The 16133-nt window shown below is 39.8% G+C and overlaps 1 protein-coding gene and 1 pseudogene across 1 annotated transcript; one reads left to right on the top strand and one right to left on the bottom strand.

The window, feature by feature from the left end:
- Positions 1 to 1735: 1735 nt before the first annotated feature.
- On the top strand, positions 1736 to 2701 carry LOC133052026 (olfactory receptor 56B34). Its single transcript, XM_061136795.1, has one exon. It carries the CDS (start codon positions 1736 to 1738, stop codon positions 2699 to 2701), a length of 966 nt encoding a protein of 321 aa, XP_060992778.1.
- Positions 2702 to 13019: 10318 nt separating this feature from the next.
- On the bottom strand, positions 13020 to 14124 carry LOC133070913 (olfactory receptor 52B2-like; annotated as a pseudogene).
- Positions 14125 to 16133: the final 2009 nt, after the last annotated feature.

The raw sequence follows: 16133 nt of genomic DNA, 5'->3' as shown, positions 1-16133 counted from the left end.
TTTTAAAGTGTTCTCCAATTAGTTAGGAAATTTATATGTACTATATTAAGAAAAAGCACACAATAAAGGACTCTACTTATGTGAAATTTCCTCTGTATACAAAGATTGCAAAGAAAAATGCTGAAAATTAAATGTTTAATGTTAAACATCATTATCTTTGTTGAGATTACGATTTATAGTTACTTGCATTTCAAGTTACTTTTTAGCTTTTTTGTTTTCTAAAAGTGAACTATATTATTTTTCTTCATCAGTTTCATGGGAAATATGCATTTATTATAATCTATAAATGGCATGGTCACTCATTCTTCACATAGATGGTGAAGGATAGAGCCATGATCTTACAGTTAATGCCATCAAATGAAGCAAAGACAGAGATGTGGAAAGGAAATATTGACACCTAAATATTTGACAAGGTAAGGTAGTATTCACAGATAAAGGTAGCAAAAAGAATCTAAGATATTAATGGATTCCAAAGCTTAATGCCCATGTACAGTTTTTGGTGCAAACACTTGAGAGTGTATTATACAACAATTCAAGAATGAACAAAATCAAGAATGTCAGAACAAGGAAGATCAACTATTACAGGACCAATAATAAGACATGAAGTTACTTAAACAAAAAAGTCTAAATGTGTGCAGTAAATGACTTCCATACTTCCAACCAATACCACACAAAAATCTGGAAGTAGATGGAAGTTTTTTGGTAATTTTCTCTCTTTATACATTTTATTAATAAAATTGATGATTTAAAATATTCCTTTAACAGACTCACAGATATAGAAAACAGACTAGTGGTTACCAGTGGTGGAGTGGGGGGCCAATGTAGGGATTTTGGGAAGTGAGAGGTACAAACCACTGTGTGTAAGATAGGCTCAAAGTTGTATTGTACAACATGGGGAATACAGTCAATATTTTGTAATAACTGTAAGTGGAAAGTAACCTTTTTAAATTGTATTAAAAATAAAATTTTAAATTAATAAAATTTTTTAAAATAAAAATATTGCTTTAAGTATATCTTTAACATTATTTTCATAATCAAAACAGGAACAAATGGTATTCCTAAAGGGTATTGAACTTTTGGATATGATTTGATGAAAAGGATGCTGAAATTAAATGCAAAAGGTTAAAATTTTGCTGAAGCTTTATCATTTATTAGCATTTTCAATATATGATTCTTATCTAGACTTATCATTTAAGTGCTGTATCCTCTATGCATGTGTGAATAGCAACAGCTGTTTGATGAAGATTAAATGAAATGGGTTTTGTCAGAAACAATTTGTCAGCTTCAGGTGCTGTTTAGAGAAAAGCAAGGTTCTCATTGTAGCTTATTCTCTTTCTTAAGATATCCAAGAATAGGGAAAACACTTCTGCCCTTAAACTTTACCTCCTGAAAGTTTGGATTCTTTATATATGCATATGTGTTCTGCTTTGTGTTCATAACCCCCACATACTAAAAATAACTACTCAAAATTTCAAGAAAACAAAGCCATAAATCTTCACTTTTATTCTGCTAAAAGCTTTATCTTAGAATCTGTTTTGGCTCTTCCATTGTTCTTATCTGAACTTTTTCCAAGGGCCTCAAGCAAGTTGAGGACATGTTATGCTAAAAAGAACTGAGTTGTTGGTGAATCTTATATCCTTCTACACAAATTTTGACCCTCAGCTGGGCTAACCGCAGCCTGTTCTTGTTTTCCCTTAATTCACAGATAAATGTTGAGAAGAAGACATCCCATGACATGGATACTACCCTAACTATAACCAATGGCTCAAGGTTTCAAGTGTCTGAATTTGTTCTAATGGGGTTTCCAGGCATTCACGGCTGGCAACACTGGCTCTCCCTGCCCCTGGCTCTGCTCTACCTCTTAGCTCTTGGTGCCAATCTCCTCATCCTGATCACCATCCATCATGAGTCTACCTTACACCAGCCCATGTATTACTTCCTTGGTATCTTGGCTGTAGTGGACATTGGCCTGGCTACTACCATCATGCCCAAAATCCTGGCCATTTTCTGGTTTAATGCCAAGACCATCAGTCTCTCTGAGTGCTTTGCTCAGATGTATGCCATCAACTCTTTCATGAGCATGGAGTCAGGCATCTTCCTCTGCATGGCTGTGGATAGGTATGTAGCCATTTGCTATCCCCTTCAGTACCCTTCCATAGTCACTGAGACTTTTGTGATCAAAGTCACACTGTCTATGATGCTCAGGAATGGCCTACTGGTCATCCCAGTGCCTGTACTTGCTGCCCAGAGACACTACTGCTCCAGGAATGAGATTGACCACTGCCTATGCTCTAACTTGGGGGTCACCAGTCTGGCCTGTGATGACATCACTATTAATAGATTTTACCATTTGGCCTTGGCTTGGTTTATGGTTGGGAGTGACATGGGTCTGGTCTTTGCTTCCTACATGTTGATTATTCGCTCAGTGCTGAGGTTGAACTCTGCTGAAGCAACATCTAAGGCCCTGAGTACCTGCAGCTCTCATCTCACCCTCATTCTCTTTTTCTACACCGCTATTATTGTAGTATCTGTCACCCATCTGGCAGGAAGAAGGTTTCCCATCATCCCTGTTCTTCTCAATGTGCTGCATAGTGTCATCCCCCCAGCCCTTAACCCTATGGTGTATGCCCTTAGGACCCAGGAGTTGAGAGTGGGCTTCCAAAGGTTGTTTGGTCTGGGTGAGACTATGTCTAGGAAGTGAGCCAGCTTTAAATAGCAGAAAGTTATCATCGGTATTGAAAGCTCACAGGCTTTGGAGCCCAGTCATTCTGGGACAAAATTTTAATATCACAATTACTAGGATCATCAATTCAAATTAATTCACCTATTTCGCATAGTACATAGACATTTCACAAATATTAACTCATTTAATTCCCAGGACAACCCTGTGAAGCAAGACCCATTGTTATTTACACATTTTGCAGATGAGGCAAGAAAGTTGAAAAACTTTCCTAAGGTCAAATAGGAAGGAAATTGTAGAGTGAGGTTGGAACCCAAGCAAAACTTAGGCCATGAATATTCAAGGAATTGAATCATCTTCCTTTGACAGAGTGAGTTAAATAGAAAGGCTTTATTGTATCTATGGACAAGGCTTATCTAAGAACCATCTGCTTTCACCTGTTTTTTTAACAGTGATCCCATACACCCAGAGCAGAAGTATTGCAGCTGATAAAAAGCAGTGTACTAATACATGGGGCAAACTGCCTGTTTCTCTTTCCATATGGTGCTTGGACTAAGTCCCTGAGATCCTTTAACATTTGGGGGAGGGAAAAATAAATCCCAAAAGTACTGGAATTTCTTCTAATCTTACCATCCAAGAGATTGGATTTCCAGTTCTACCAACTGGCTGATAAGGATAACTCAGATAAAGCCTCCCAGGTAGAATAAGGGTATAAAGAGAATGGAAAACTAACAAATTAGTAAAAACTATGGGGCTAAGATCTGAGTGTCAAAGAAAACTCAGATTTCTTTTCTGTTCCAACATATAAAAAGAACTTAGAAGTTGCCACTCCCATCCTTATATCAAGATGAACCTGAACAAACTAAAAATCAACTGTTTTTCTGGACCCATCAGAGAACTGAAATCACAGAACTAACCAACAACCTGGAATCAGAGAAATACCCCCCACTCCAGGTAAGATATGTCTCTAATAAAGTCTTTTCCCCTGGAAAGGAGGCCTCTAACATGGAGCATGCTCTGGGCTTATTTCACAACCCATTCTTAGATCTTTACTATAAGAATCTGCTAGAATTGCTGGATTTAAAGTGTGGAGCCTCCCTAAGACTACAGCTCCAAGTGTTTCTCATTTTCATACTAGTCCACACACATCCTCCAGGATTTGTCTAAATTACCTTTGAAGTCTTCCTACCGGCTTATGGCTCCAGTAGCTTCTCCTTCTATTAGCCAGATTCTTTGTATTCTCTGTCCTTACCTGTCCCCCCAAATTTGGGGGTAGAAGTTACCCTGCAATGTCAATTCTCTGATGAGTCCAAGAAAAATCACTGAATTTCCTTTTTTTCAGCTTTTTGTTGTTGTTGTTGTAAGGATAGGAGTGATGATAAAAAGTTCTTAACAGGTCCGAAGTTCTAGTATTGGATTATAACTAAAGTACAAAATAAATATCCATGACTCCATTCTGATATAAACAAATGACCCAATAAATAAATATGTAAGGGAGAATAGACAAATCTCTTAAGCAGAAAAATTCTAAATAATATGTGTAGATACACCACCTTCAAGTAGGTGAAGCATAATTCCTTATTTCTTAAGTGCATAGTGATATCTTCCCAGAAGTCTGCCTTGGTTGCAAGTAGAAAAAGGAAAATACAATAAAAACATGTATTTGAAAGCCTAAATGTTATAGATTTGCATACCCTCTTCTTCAATATGCTGTCAGTTAGCCGAATATTAGCAATTTCTTGAATCAAACTGCCCTTCCCCAACTACAGATTCCCTGCAGATATAGGACCTTTAAAACCGGGGTTACCACATGACTGAGAGCCAGAGAGACACATGGTCTAGAGACCAGTAGAGAGAAAAGGACTGAGCTCTATTCAACATTTTTTTTTTTTTTAATTAACAGCTCAGATTAAGACACTCCTACTTAAAAGTGTCTTCCAACTCTGGAGAGTGAGTGAAGAGTGAACAGCCGTGTTATGGCAAAGGACTGGCCAACACATGGCACAGAACATCAGGAAGGAGAGAGATGTGCCTCCTTAACTTTAGGTAACAAACTATTAGGATTGTGTCTGCCTGTATACGAGACAATAGATAATAGTGGCCAACCATTGGAGTTTATTTTTCTCATCACACACACATACACACCACAGTCAGGCAGTTCAGAATTATTAAAGCAGCACTGTTGTACCATGCCGGGAAAGATTGAAGGTGAAAAGAGAAGAGGGCGGCAGAGGAAGAGATAGATAGCATCACCAACTCAATGGACATGAATTTGAGCAAACTCCAAGAGATAGTGAGGGACAGATGAGCCTGGAGTGCTGCAGTCCATGAAGTTGCAAAGTGTCGGACATGACTTAGCGACTGAACAACAGCAAAAATTGTGACATGAAGGAATAGGCTCTTTTGACTTTCTGCTCTGTCATTCTAAACTATAGATACCTTACTCCACATTCATCCCCACATTCCAGACAAGAAGGAAGTTATTTAAAAGGGAGTCTCGACAGACTTTTACTCATACCTGGTTGGCCAGAAACGAGTCTGTTGTTCAGATCTGATTGCAAGAAAGACTAAAAAGTTAAGTCTTTTACATTCCCTTCTACATTCTCTGTGATGGTGGAATGTTATAGAAAGTTGGTTTTGAATACATTCTGAATGAACTAACTTCTGAAAACAGAAAATATACATCACATTCTTTCCATGCAATATTTTCAGAAATATATAACATAATGTGCCATGAAGAAGGTCTCAAAGATTCCAGAGTAAATAAGTTCCAAAGATTTCTGAATCCACATGACAAATTCAGCATTCATGGCAGCTTCCTCCTTCTACTCTAACACCTAGCAATACTGACAAGATAGTCAATAGTAAGTCAATCTATAACACGATGCAATACAAATGCAGAGCCATTTTAAAAAGAGAAAACGTAAAGAAACTCCAAAAGAAGAAAGACATCTATAACAGAATAATCGGAAAGAATGGAACCCCAAAAGATGCATGGAAAAGGACTCCTACAAACATAATACTGATTCAGATTCAGAAATGTCTGATCCTAAAAGAGCAGGGGGGCATGGGAAAATCAACTTGCTGATTATTGGGTAGCATAGTGGCAGGTAGGCAGGACAGCCTTTTGCACACACACTGTTAGACCAAGAAGTGAGCCAAAAGTCAGGCAAGAGGGATAAGTGTTCCAGAATAGTGGTGACTGGGTCAGAAAATAGGACGGCGACCCAAATGGATGCAAATATTCATGCCCCATGAGACATGGAAAAGAAGCTTAACCATAAATCTACCCCTGGCACACCCCACACCTCCCCGATAACAGGTTGCATCAAACAAATAGAGCAGCATTCTGAGATTGCCAACTAGAAAGAGAAACAATTAGCCAATGACCAAGATGGCTTGGTCTAAACTTTAGACAGATTTCTTCCCTGTTAGCATCTAGCCTCCCTATTCTTAGGACATTTGCTTGAGAAAACTTATAAATTCTTTCTCTGCCCTTTTGCCATATCAATAAATCTTCTCCCAATCTTCTCTCAGTTTTACAACCTAGAAATGTCTTTCTCAAGGCCTGGGAACTTTCTCCTAAAATATAAACATCAAAGGAGATAGCACCCTATCTCTCAGCCTCTATGGAGCCTAACTTCTAAGAGCAGCAATTAGCAAGCACAGATGGCCTAATCAAGACAAAAGCCTTTGCAATCTCAGGAATAACTCCATATGCATGACAAATCCTATTGATCAACCTCTCCCTAAAGTCCTCCATTACTTTTCCACTAGCTCAGCCCAGGGCTGAAACCCATTTCTCCTGACACCTGCTGCTGCTAAGTCGCTTCAGTCGTGTCCGACTCTGTGAAACCCCATAGATGGCAGCCCACCAGGCTCCTCCATCCCTGGGATTCTCCAGGCAAGAACACTGGAGTGGGTTGCCATTTCCTTCTCCAATGCACAAAAGTGAAAAGTGAAAGTGAAGTTGTTCAGCAGTGTCCGACTCTTAGCGACCCCGTGGATTGCAGCCTACCAGGCTCCTCCATCCACGGGATTTTCCAGGCAAAAGAGTACTGGAGTGGGGTGCCATTGCCTTTTCCCTCCTGACACCTACCCCAGCCCAATTCCACTTTTTGTTTTAGTAGAACTGAGCATCTAGACCTGGTCTGTGTTGTCTCCCTGACTGCTGGCAGTAGTATCAAATAAAATCAACTTCCATTTGCTCATCCTGTTCAGTGCAATTTTTCTTTACTATCAAATACAAAATTTTTGAGGAAAATCAACATGAAAAAGTGACATAAATGTTAACAAACATAACTCACATCAGAAAAGATAGAATAAATTCAACAAAATCAGCCCAAAAAAAGAAACTCTTCTAGAGGTAACCTTCTCTATGCCAACTCTCTACTTCAGGAATCCAGTCACTCAACCCTTCACAGCTAGAGGTGGTGACATGAGCTGTTATTTACGAGCCCTAGATAACTACATTTAGGATCCAGGCTCTCTTACTGACCACATCCTAATAAATAGTCCCTTTGTAAGCAATTTGAGAAATAGTACAAAATTTTTGAGCCTCCCTGATAGTTCAGTTAGTAAAGAATCTACCTGCAATGCAGGAGACCCCGGATAGATTCCTGGGTCGAGAAGATCCACTGTAGAAGGGATAGGTTACCCACTCCAGTATTCTTGGGCTTCCCTGTGGCTCAGCTGGTAAAGAATCCGCCTGCAATGTGGGAGACCTGGGTCTGATTCCTGCATTGGGAAGATCCTCTGGAGAAGGGAAAGGCTACCCACGCCAGTATCCTGGCCTGGAGAATTCCATGGACTATATACTCCATGGGATCGCAAAGAGTCAGACACGATTGAGTGACTTTCACTTTCACTTGTGAAGTAATTTGAGAAATAGTAAAGTTTTGGCAAGAATGTGGAGAAAAGGGGGTACCTGCATCCTGTTGGAGGAAATGAAAATTGGTGCAGACATTATGGAAAACAGTATGGGTTTCCTCAGAAAATTAAAAATAGAACAAATGTATCACCCAACATGTCCACTCTTAGTATTTATCCAAAAAAAAATAAAAGTACTACTTTGAAAAGACACCTGTACCCCCATGTTCACTGCAGCTTAGAAGATAATAGGCAGATCCTGAGGATAGAGGAATGAGACTGGAAAGTACCATGGAAAGACCTAGGGATAAATACGTGGAACAGAGTTTTTTTAAGTTGACAGTCATTTACTGAGGTGCATGATATGGGAGAGAGGAAGTCTGTTGACAGAGGAGAAAGTGATACATACACTCAGTTCTGCTGTGTCACTTGGTTTGAACACACAAATATGTCGCAAAACCAGTGATATGTTTTAAAAAAATTTGAGCATAACTGAATTTCGCATTCAGTGGTACTCTTTATTTTTTCTCTCTCTTTTTTTTAACACATCATTGACAAAGTTTTTGCGTACTGTGCTCCTAACTCCATTCTTCCATAAATCCTATGGATTTCATGTGGGATTTGCATAGCGTGGTGATTTTTAAGATTTCATAATGTAACATGTGTCACATTATAACAAAACTGACTTTACTTACTAGAATGAGTGGGGAGAAGGGAGAACACATCTTTTTTTTTCCAGCCATGCAGGACCTTAGGATCAAACCTGTGCCCCTCGAAGTGGAAGCTCAGAGCTCTAACTTCTGGACAGCCAGGAAATTCCTAAGAACACAGCTTATCCCTACAATTCAACCTGGCAGAACTGTTCATCTGGTGGTACTGCCTCCCAAGACTAGGTTTGAGAGGGCTGGTTCACAGATGACCAAGATAAACCCCCAAAGTCACCAAGGGTCCCTCCTGCTGGAGTGAGACAATAACCTGCCTCAAGCAGGGAGCCAGGGAGGGTCGGAGCAATATCAGGTCATTTCACAGCTGTGATGTAGCCCCCAAACCCCAGGAGTGGTAGGGAGGGGGATAGATTTGCTCTGAGCCACAAACGGCTAAGCAGAGGCAGCAGCAGCCACGGCAGGGAAGCAGCCCTGATGGCGCACCAACCTGATGACAGCTTCACGGTGCCTCACGGTGCCTCTGCAGTAATAAGTAAGCCAGCCAATACCAAGACACTGGGAGGGGAGTCAGGGGAGGCAGCCCACCCCACTAGGATTCTGGCCTGCACTATATTCTGGCTCACTATCCCTGGATTTCTCACCCTGCCTGTCTTGATCTTCCATTAGTCTCTTCACTTGTGCAAGGGTTAATAGCTGTATCTGGAACAAGGCCAAGGAGATGAGGCCGAGCTCTAACAGTCATTGTTGAATGGTGAGGCGATCCAGCCAGAGGACTATGCAAAGAAAAACTTCTCAGCTATCACAGGGTCAGGCACAACTAGAGAGGCTGTGCACAATGAAAAATCCTAACACCTGATGCAGCCAAATAGATAAATGTTTTTTTAAGTAATATAAGTGAAAATAAATACAAGAGGTAGTTCCCGCCTAAGTAGAACTAAACATATTGTTTTCAATGAGAGGAATTTATATTTGATATAAAATATATTAAATATAACTGAAATGCCCATCAGTTGATGAATGGATAAACAAAACAAGGCATAGCCATATACTGATATATTATTCAACAACAAAAAAGAATGAAGTACTGACACTATGTTACATGCTACAACACTGACGAACCTTAAAAACATTATGCTAATTAAAAGAGCCAGACATGAAAGGTCATATATTGTATAGTTCCATATATATGAAATGTGCATAATAAACAAAGCCATAGAGACAGAAAGTAGACAAGTGTTTGTTGGTGGCTGGGATGCTGAGGGAATGATGATAATTGCTAATGGGTAACAGATTCGTTTTTGTGAAGACAAAAGTGTTCTGGAATTAGATAGTGGGTGATAGTTGCACAACTGTGAATATACTAAAAACTATTGAACTGTATGCTTTAAAAGGGTAAATTTATAGTATGTGAATTAAGCAATTTTTTTAATGTTGCCAAATGCTTGTCTAACAGTGAAAGCAGCAGATTTTCATTCAGCATAGTAAAAAATGCAAGAATGTAACAAATTCTTCTGTGGCTTGACAAAGGCTGACCTCCCTCACTATATAGGGAGCCAATTTGTATTGAAAACACAAAGCTTTCTGGAAGAAATTAATGAGATCACCTGCCCCAAAATCTCTTCATTTTGTAGTTTAATATAATATTACCTTCCCTGATGAGTGGAAGAAGATGATCTCAACAGTCTAAACCTATCTGCATCTTTTTGTCATGAATTTTTTTTAATTGAAGTACAGTTGATTTACAATATTATATTTGTTTCAAGTGTTTTGCCACACAGATGGAAAACAGATGACAAATGGAGGGGGCTAGTTCCCATACTTCCCATGGTTTCATATCCTTCAGTTCAGTTCAGTTCAGTCACTCAGTCATGTCTGACTCTTTGCGACCCCATGAATCACAGCACGCCAGGCCTCCCTGTCCATCACCAACTCCCGGAGTTTACCCAAATTCATGTCCATTGAGTCAGTGATACCATCCAACCATCTCATCCTCTCTCATCCCTTTCTCCTCCTGCCCTCAATCTTTCCCAGGAACAGGGTCTTTTCAAATGAGTCAGTTCTTCGCATCAGGTGGCCAAAGTATTGGAGTTTCAGCTTCAACATCAGTCCTTCCAATGAACACAAAGGACTGATCTCCTTTAGGATAGACTGGTTGGATCTTCTTGCACTCCAAGGGACTCTCAAGAGTCTTCTCCAATACCACAGTTCAAAAGCATCAATTCTTCTGCACTCAGCTTTCTTTATAGTCCAACTCTCACATCCATACATGACTACTGGAAAAACCATAGCCTTGACTAGACTTCATATCCTTACCCTTCTTAGTTTCTTAGTCTTTCTTCAATCTGGTAAGATAGTAAGCTCCAATTTTACTTACAACCTGTGTTCTATTTTGGTTAACTGCAACACAAAACACAGAACAGTGTCTTTGAAATTTATCTAACCTCCCTCTTTTTTCTCTCATTTGTACACTGGAAACAACCCTATTACCATATGTAACTAGGATGTTGATGAAATTGAAAGAGAATAGAGGAAATTTTACATTGAATGTACATCCTTCCAGGCTTCTCTGTCCATGCGATTTTCCAGGCAAGAGTACTGGAGTGGGTAGCCATTCCTTCTCCAAGGGATCTTCCCCACCCAGGGATCAAACCTGGGTCTCCTGAATTGTAGGCATATTCTTTACCAACTGAGCTACCAGGGAAGCACGTACAGTCCATAAAGGAGTAATTTTTAAATTTTTGCAATAAAATTCAAAGCTTGGACAAATAATTCCAAGTGCCTTTGATAGGGGATGGCGGGGTGGGGAGGTGTTTAAATGAATTTTTACCATTTTTCTCTCTCCACTGAACCTGTGTAAAAGTCAGTGTGTCTAGCACAGGACTCTGAACCCCAGTGCTGCCTAACAAATTCTATGTGAATGACTCATAGGACAATAAATTTAGGGTCTTTCTCTCTATATATATATATAAAATTCTGGACTATGTACTGAGGACAGACTTCATGAGGCTTGTGGATGAATTCACACATGTGTATCATCAGCTCCTTGGAAGACAGATTCTCCAGCGCTGTGGAGCAGTGGTAGGAACCATTAGGTGACCACTCAGAATATGTAGTTTAATGTAGAGCAGGACATGAAAGCAGAAAACCTCAAGTAATCAGCCCTTAAGCCAGGATGGGTGGACTTGAGAGCTGTGTTTAAAGATAGCTGTGTGAAGAGAAGTTGCATTCTTTTCCAACAAGTCATGCTGACTCTTCCACCAATGATCAGCAATTTCAGACTCCAAAGTGTAGGAGCAGAAGGGAACTAATCACTGAAGAGGCTTCCAGATTAACCCAATTGCTTTCATGTATCCATCTGGAGGGGGCATAAGAATAATTGTAATACACTATAGAGTACTTGGCAGCTTAAGAATTGCCCCAAACACAATTTCATTTAATCTTCATTAAATCCTGTTAGTTAAATATGCTTTTCATTATTCAAAAATTATGAAAATTGGTGACTGTATTAGTAAGCAAACAACTTCAAATTTTTAGTTATTTGACACAATAAAACATTACTTGCCATTCACACAGAAAAGGAAAAAATGATAATATTGTAGGTTGAATGACCACTGATGGCTTTCCTCCAAGTGTTTTTTCCCAGGCTTATTGAGATATAACTGACATATAACATGTGTAAGTGTATAAATTTACATGACTTTATGTAAATCAACATGCACAATATGTTGACTTGATACTCTCATATATTTCAAAATGATCACCACTATAGTGTCGCTAACACCTCTACCCCAACATATGATTATCATTTTTTGTGTGTGGTGAGAATATTTAAGATCTACTCTGTAAGCAATTCTCAAGTGTATTATACAGCATTGTTAGCTATAGTTATCATATTGTACATTAGATCCCCAGAACTTAATTGTCTTAAGACTGGAAGTTTGTACACACCAACCAACATTTTTCCGTTTTTACCACTTCCCAGACACTGGTAATCACAGTTCCATCGTTTCTGTGAGTTTGGTTTTTTTAGATTCCACATGTAAGCTTTATAGTACATGTCTTTGTGTCTAACTTATTTCACTCTAATGCTTCATATTTCATATTTATTCATTCTGCTGTCAATGGACATTTAGGTTGTTTCCATGTCTTGGCTATGGTAAGTGGTGCTGCAATGAACATGAAGCTACATGTATCCTTTCAAATCATGTTTTTCTGTAGGTATATGCCTAGGAGTTGGATTGCAGGGTTGTACGGTAGCTGTACTCTTAGTTTTTAAAGGAATCTCCATACTCCAACAGTATAATTTTTAAAACACTCTTTTATATTCATTATCTAATTTGATTTGTAAAATAAACTTGTGATTATGATGGCAGTGGTGTTGGAGGTGATGATGTTCTTGGAAGATAAGCAGGAAGTAGAGCAACCTCTGGAAACATTGGAAATCTCATATACATGAAATCTAAAACATCTTCCTCAGGCAACAAACTTCAAGTTAGAATTCTACCTAACACTGAGAGTCCACTAAATGCTAAGCAATGTACCATGTTGTTTACAGATTTAATTTAAGCTTTAGAGCCCAGGTACAATGTTTCATTTTATAGGTTAGGACTAAATTTCCAAAAAGTGGGAATCTACCCATGGTCAAAAATCAGAAGGTAAGGGAGCCAGGATTTAAATCCAGATGCATTTTATTCCAAAGCCCATGTGCATTCTTCTGCAACACACTATAGCATCTAAATTTGGGAACTTGGTAAGTTCTCTTTTCTCCTGTTGCTTTGAAAACTGTAAAGGAGCCAGGAGCTTTCTCAAGACTTTCCCACAACAGATAGCATGTGAGCCACACTGTCCCTGATTTCCTTGGTCTTTGCTCCATGGATGATGGGATTAAGCATGGGGGAAATTAACACATAGAGATTTGCCAGAAGGATGTGGATATGGTGGGGAATGTTCTTGCCAAAGTGATAGGTCAGGAAAGTGAAAAAGGATGGGATGAAAAATAGAATGACTCCAATGTGGGAACCACAAGTATTGACAGCCTTGTGCCAGGCATCCTGGGAAGGAAGTCTAAACACGGATTGGAGGATCAAAGTGTAGGAAATATCAGTGAGTGCATCATCTACCAAAACTGATGCCATTGGCACTGAGAAGCCATACCAGATATTGACAGTGATGCCAGCACAGGCCCATTTGGTTACCCCCAATGAGTTCACAGTATGAGTGGGGGAATGAATGACGTTGGCTCAACAGTATGGCAGCCTCTTCAGCAAGAATATGATAGGGAAAACTGCCCCAGGGTCCTGTCCCCATATTGCCTGGTTCATTTTTATGACTGCAGTAAGAGTTAAGCTGAGATGGTTGGATGGCATCACTGACTCGATGGACATGAGTTTGAGCAAGCTCTGGGAGTCGGTGATGGACAGGGAGGCCTGATGCGCTGCAGTCCATGGGGTCACAAAGAGTTGGACATGACTGACAACTGCACTGAACTGAGGAGTTAAGACGGCTGTGTGCCTCAAAGGAATACAAATGGCCACGTAGCAGTCAAATGCCACAGCCAGAAGGATTCCTGACTCAGTTACAAAGGCAACGTGGATGAAAAACATCTTAGTGATGCAGGCATCAAAGGCAATCTCCCCAGCATGGAACCAGAAGATAGCAAGAGCCTTGGGCACAGTAGTGGTAGACAGCAGAATGTCAGTACCAGCCAGCATGGATAGGAAGACATATGTAGGGTTCATGGAGAGTGCATTCATTGAGGACGACAAGCATGAGGGCTCCATTTCCCAAGGCTGCAGTGATGTACGGCAGGCAGAAGGGGATGGAGAGCCAGGTGTGGTAGTTCTCCAGTCCTAGTATATCAAGTAGAACAAACACAATGAGGTGGAAGGTGGTGAGGTTAGCACCAAACATGCCTGCTTTTGGAGTCTGTCTATGAAGACCACAGAAATTAGGAGTCATTGAGCAGAATCAGCCATAAGTTTCACTAAAGTTGAACATTAGATAATGAAATCAATCACTAATGCCTTGACTTAGCATATATAATGTTAGGCTTTCACTTCCTAGCCTAGCACTGCAAACATAAATATAGACATAGGTTCCTGATCACAACTCAGCAATGTCTAGAATACAGACATAACTTACCATTCTCACTTACATGCTTCTACTCAGGCTTTGGCCATCCTTCACCCATTCTGTTGCAATAGCTTCGTAACTAATCTAGTCTCTTCCTCTCCTAGCTTCCCAACCTCAACCTTTCCACAGCCACCAGCTGTAATGCAGCCTGGGTGGTATGCCCAAAACAACAACAAAAAACTCTTTCTATGTTTCCTCTTACAAACCTCACATAATTATATACATATATATATATATATATATATATATATATATATATATATAAGTGAAAGTGAAAGTCACTTAGTTGTGTATGACTCTTTGCAACCCCATGAACTATACAGTCCATGGAATTCTCCAGGCCAGAATACTAGAGTGGGTAGCCATTCCCTTCTCCAGGGGATCTTCCCAATGCAGGGATCGAACCCAGTCTCCCACATTGCAGGTGGATTCCTTACCAGCTGAGCCACCAGGGAAAGTATATATATATATTACATATTTTTTTTTCTCTTAAAGAAAATTATAGATATCAAGGGAACATTTCATGCAAGGATGGGCATGATAAAGGACAGAAACAATAAGTATCTAACAGAGGAGATTAAGACAAGGTGGCAAGAATACACAGAACTATACAAAAAAAAAGTCTTAGTGATCTGAATAACTACGATGGTGTAGTCACTCACCTAGAACCAGACACCCTGTAGTGTGAAGTCAAGTGGACCTTAGGAAGCATTAGTACAAAAAGGGCTAGTGGAGGCAATGAAATTCCAGCTAAGCTATTTAAAATCCTAAAAGATGATGGTGTTGAAGTGCTGCACTCAATATGTCAGCAAATTTGGAAAACTCAGCAATGGCCACAGGACTCAAAAGGGTCAGTTTTCATTCCAATCCCAATGAAAGGCAATTGTTCTCATTTCACATGCTAGTAAGGTGGTGCTCAAAATACTTGCTTCAAACTGGGCTTCAACAGTATGTGAACTGAGAACTTCCAGATGTACAGGCTGGATTTAGAAAAGGCAGAGGAATCAGAGATCAAATTGCCAGCATCAGTATATTGTCACCCTGCTTATTTAACTTACATGCAGAGAATATTATGCAAAATGCCAGACTGGATGAATCATAAGCTGGAATCAAGATTGCCAGGAGAAATAGCAACAACCTCAGATATGCAGATAATATCACTCTAGAGGCAGAAAGTGAAGAGGAACTAAAGAGCCTCTTGATGAGGGTGAAAGAAGAAAGTTAAAAGCTGGCTTAAAACTCAACATTCAAAAAAATGAAGCATGGCATCTAGTCCCATCACTTCAAGGAAAAAAGAAGGGGGAAGAGTAGAAGCAGTGATAAGTTTTCTTTTCTTGGGCTCCAAAATCACTTCAGATGGTGACTGCAGCCATGAAATTAAAAGATGCTTACTCCTTGGAAGGAAAGCTTTGACAAACCTAGACAGCATATTAAAAAGCAGTACATCACCTTGCCAATAAATGTCCACCCAAATAGCCAAAGCTATAGTTTTTCCAGTAGTCATGTACAGATGTGAGAGCTGGACCACAAACAAGTCTGAGTACCAAAGAACTGATGCTTTTGAATTATGGGGCTAGAGAAGACTCTTGAGAGTCCCTTGGAATGCAAGGAGATCAAACCAGTCAATCTTAAGGGACATCAACCCTAACTATTCATTGGAAGGACTAATGCTCAAGCTTCAATACTTTGGCCACATGATGCGAAGATCTGATTCATTGGAAAAGACCCTGAAGCTGGGAAATACTGAAGGCAAAAGGAAGAGGGTGCAGCAGAGAATGAGATGGTTT

This window comes from Dama dama, chromosome 1, assembly GCF_033118175.1.
Source record: "Dama dama isolate Ldn47 chromosome 1, ASM3311817v1, whole genome shotgun sequence".
NCBI lineage: Eukaryota > Metazoa > Chordata > Mammalia > Artiodactyla > Cervidae > Dama > Dama dama.
Note: the sequence above shows the minus strand (reverse complement) of the source record. Positions and strands in the feature narration are given on the sequence as shown.